Source organism: Sinocyclocheilus anshuiensis, unplaced genomic scaffold (assembly GCF_001515605.1).
Source record: "Sinocyclocheilus anshuiensis isolate Anshui unplaced genomic scaffold, SAMN03320099.WGS_v1.1 scaffold412, whole genome shotgun sequence".
Lineage (NCBI taxonomy): Eukaryota > Metazoa > Chordata > Actinopteri > Cypriniformes > Cyprinidae > Sinocyclocheilus > Sinocyclocheilus anshuiensis.
In genome coordinates, this window is record NW_015558661.1 from 337,591 (window position 1) to 342,101 (window position 4,511).

At 39.3% G+C, this 4,511-nt stretch overlaps 1 protein-coding gene across 1 annotated transcript in view; it reads right to left on the reverse strand.

Annotated features, from left to right (window-relative positions):
* Positions 1 to 4,511, reverse strand: part of LOC107681058 (NAD(P) transhydrogenase, mitochondrial-like) — a 54,281-nt gene that overhangs the window by 12,173 nt on the left and 37,597 nt on the right. The window contains exon 19 of the mRNA XM_016477209.1: positions 565 to 646. Coding sequence (XP_016332695.1) covers positions 565 to 646 — 82 coding nt within the window. The remainder of the gene's footprint in view (positions 1 to 564; positions 647 to 4,511) is intronic.

Here is a 4,511-nt window from a genome sequence, read left to right on the forward strand (position 1 = left end):
CTTGACAATAAAGCTCTTTCTGTCTTATTTGTTGAAATCTGGAAGCCATAGAACAAATACCTTTTTATTTATATATATATATATATATATATATATATATATATATATCAATTTATTTGTTAATTAAAAAAATACATTCACAGAAAACACATTTTGATTTAAAAAGATGAACTTTTTTAAAGTATTTAAAAACAAAGGATAATTTAATAGATAAAATGCATTTTGACAGAATTATTTTTTTTTAATTGGTTTTCTACTTAAGAAACATTTTATGCAGTGGAAAAAAAAAATGCAATTAGGAATTAGAAGTGAAGCAACAGAGAGAAAAAGAAAAGGAAAAGAAAGGGGAGATTCCAAGTGTCATCCAGTTTAATAATTCATAGGACACGGTTTACTAATAAGGGGTGTCCTGCATCTGCCACTGAGATGAATGGGAAATGTTAACGGATAGCTTTCTCCTGGTCTCCCGGATCTTGTGGTGCACACGTGGCTTAATAAAGGTGTTGAATAACAGTTCAACAGTTAAGATTTGAAAATGACTGTAGATGTTTGAATGTTTCTTACCTGACTTTCTTGCCCAGCTCAGTCAGTAACTTGACAAGGTCAGCAATAGGATACTGAGCTTTCGCTGCACACAGACCATAACCTGAAGTAAAAGACACAGCAATTAAAAGGAGGAACAGACCTAAACAGACATGCAAAAACCAGTCGCTATTAATATATGAAGCCTAGGAAACTCAATTTCAGAAAACTCTAATGAACTCTGCATGAACCAGACACATTTTTATATTTTTAGCAATCATACCTCTCCTTTTTTCAAAATGTGTCATGTGAATTGATTTTACCACAATAAATAATCTCGATTTATAAACAATAGGAAAAATCTGTTTTGAAAGTGAAGCAAACAAGAGACATGCTCCCACTCATTTGTAATTCAGATGAAATAAGAATGACCTGCAGGATTATAAACAAACAGAAAAGAGGAGGAAATTGCTTCATGTTGAAATACATCTTTAATTCATCTAAAGGCAGCGCTAGAATTTGTAATATTTCACAAAAGTGTTGATTTTTACACCCTTGGAGTAGTTTGAAAGCAGCACAGAATTAACTGAACTGGGATCAGAAAAAGCACTGATGTCATCAATAACCAATTTAGCACTTACAGTAAGGAAAAAACGAATATAAATTCCTCACGTCAGTCATTTTAAAGCCTCAGTTACTGCTGACACCATTTGATAGGCTTGTCACAACAGCCTTCAAATCCTCCTGCTTAAACAAGCATGTCATGATGCGTGCCGGCTAACTCTCCTCGCTCCTAATGATTTCTTTACAGCTTTTTTTTTTTTTAAACAAAAAGACATTTTTCCTTGGGAAAACAGCCATGGTTGGCAAACTCCAAACTTAAACAGAAAAGTCTTAAATGTTTTCACAGATGTCAATCAACTAAACTAACTATGACTACTTAAATTATACGAAAATGGAAACAAGGCCATTGCTTACTCAGTGTAAAGACTGAGCAGTCAAGGGAACCCCATTCAAAAAGGACAGACAACGGAGGTTGATGGATGGATTTAGCGGTGAATGAGAGGAGAAAATTTAAGTGGGTTCAATTATGTGTTATTTAGCAGTCCAGGGCTCAACCAATCGTCCAGGGCTAGTGTGAGGGTGTAGCTTCCATTTCTAAACATTTGGCATCTTTTATGTTCTGAACACTGTTGCGAATTCTGCAGTTAACATCAAGTTAACATTACATAGCTACTCTTTTGAAACATCACTTAGAATGGTGTGAAAATTATCAACAAAACTGTATATGTTTTGCACTGTGTGCCACAATGTTCCAATAAAAATTTTGTATATTAATAAAATAAATAATTAAAATAAATAATATTTTTCTTACATATTTGAATAAATAAATGCATTAAAGATTTAAACTACTGGCCAAAATGAAACAAAAAATAAATAGATAAAATAAAAAAATAAATAAATAAAAGACAGAAAACAAAAAACAAAAAAGCAAACAAAAACAGAGAAGCGATCTCTGGGAGATCGGGGAGAAGCGCGTGAGTGTTTGCTTAATACTATGTTTCTGCATCTGTTGTTTAAATTGTTACTTGCTGCTAAGAAGGTATATTTCGTTCTCTAGCTATTTCTACTGGTATTGTTCGTTGTAATTAATTACAAATAAAGTTCAATCAAAAAAATCCAGGTCTCTGGAACTGTCAGTCAGCTGTCAACAAAGCTGACTTCATTTCTGCTTTTTCTTTGCAATCTACACTCAGCATCTTGGCCTTGACTGAGACCTGGATTCGTCCAGAAGACTCAGCAACCCCAGCTGACCATTTCTTAATTACATTTAACCTACATCTTCCTACCTGTGTGCCACCAACCACTCTACCGGTTACTTTTAGACGAAACCTGCACTCCCTTTCACCCTCCTATCTTTCCTCTGTAGTGTCTTCCTCTCTTCCCTCACCTACCCATTTCTCATCTCTGGATGTTAATGCAGCAACTGACACTTTATGCTCTACTTTAACTTCTTGTCTAGACAATATATGTCCACTCTCCTCCAGGCCAGCACGGGCTACCCCTTCTAACCCTTGGTTATCCGATGTTCTTCGTGAGCATCAGTCCAAACTCAGGGCAGCAGAGAGAAAATGGCGCAAATCAAAAGATCTATCTGACCTGAGTATGTATCAGTCTTTGCTTTCATCTTTCTTTAAGTCCATACTGCCAAATCTTCATATTTCCACAACAAGATCAACAGCGCTACAGACACGCATATCCTCTTCAAAACATTCAATTCTCTACTCTGTCCTCCTCCACTTCTATAACAGATGATGATTTCGCCACATTCTTCACAGACAAAACTAGAACAATCAGTAGCCAGTTCTCAGGCCCCAGCTGATGATTTCTCCACATTCTTCACAGACAAAACTAGAACAATCAGTAGTCAGTTCTCAGCTCCACACACACACACAAACTCAAACCAACCGCATCCACGCCTAAAACTCCCCCCTTCTCCTTCTGTCCCCTCACTGAGGCAGAAGTATCCAAACTTCTCCTCTCCAGCCATCCTACAACATGCCCTCTAGACCCAATCCCCTCACACCTCCTCCAAGCAATCTCTCCTACACTTTTACCAGCACTCACACACATCATCAATATATCTCTCCTCACAGGCACCTTCCTCACTGCATTCAAGCAGGCTCGGATAACCCCACTGCTCAAAAAACCTACATTAAACACTTCACTTACAGATAGCTACAGACCTGTCTCTCTCCTTCCTTTCATAGCAAAAACACTCGAACGAGTCGTTTTTAACCAGGTATCATTATTTCTTACACAAAACAACCAACTGGATCCAAACCAGTCAGGCTTCAGGAGTGGCCATTCAACTAAGACTGCGCTACTGTCAGTCACTGAAGCCCTGCAGATTGCAAAAGCTGATTCCAAACCATCAGTTCTTATTTTGCTGGATCTATCTGCTGCTTTTGACACTGTGAATCATCAGATCCTCCTGTCCACCCTCTCATCACTGGGCATCACAGGGATTCCACTTCGCTGGTTCTTGGACCCCTCCTCTTCTCCATATACACTACTTCACTGGGACCCATCATACAGGCACTTGGTTTCTCCTACCATTGCTATGCTGATGACACGGCTCTATCGGTCATTTCAACCAGATGATCCAACAGTAGCTGCACGGATCTCAGGCTGCCTGGCGGACATCTCGGCATGGATGAAAGAACATCACCTACAGCCCAACCTGGCAAAGACTGAACTTCTTGTCTTCCCGGCCACTCCAAATGATTGGATTATTTCACCGTCCAGTTAGGTTCATCAACAATTACCCCATCAAGTTTGGTCAGAAATCTTGGTGTAATCTTTAAGTTTGCATTGCACAACATCAGAAAGATCAGGCCCTTTCTAACGGAGCATGCTGCACAACTTCTTGTCCAGGCCCTTGTCATTTCTAGGCTGGACCACTGCAATGCTCTTCTGGCTGGACTTCCATAATGCAGTCAAACTTTTACAAATGATTCAGAATGCAGCGGCACGACTGGTCTTTAACGAGCCCAAAAGAGTCCACGTCACACCTCTCTTTATCTCCATGCACTGGCTGCCGGTTACGGCTCGCATCAAGTCCAAGACACTGATGCTTGCATATAGAACAGCCTCAGGCTCAGCACCCGCCTACTTCCACTTACTCTTATTTTTTATTTTCGTCAAAAAAAAGGAGACAAAATGTTATTGCAGACTGCTCCACACGCCTCTACTACGTGAGCTTTCATGAGTAAGGTTGCCAGATATCAAGAGTTCTAATCCCCGAATCGCAGCTTCGCTGTTAAATTCATACATTTTCTGCCCGGTGTGTTTTGCTTATTTTAAGCAATCTGGCAACCATGCACACGCACTCACTCCTCATTGCGGAAGCGCCGCCGCAGATAATCTGAAAAACAAACAAACTGGAGTTTAGCGATCTAAATGAAAGCGTCATTCAGCCGGTCTGT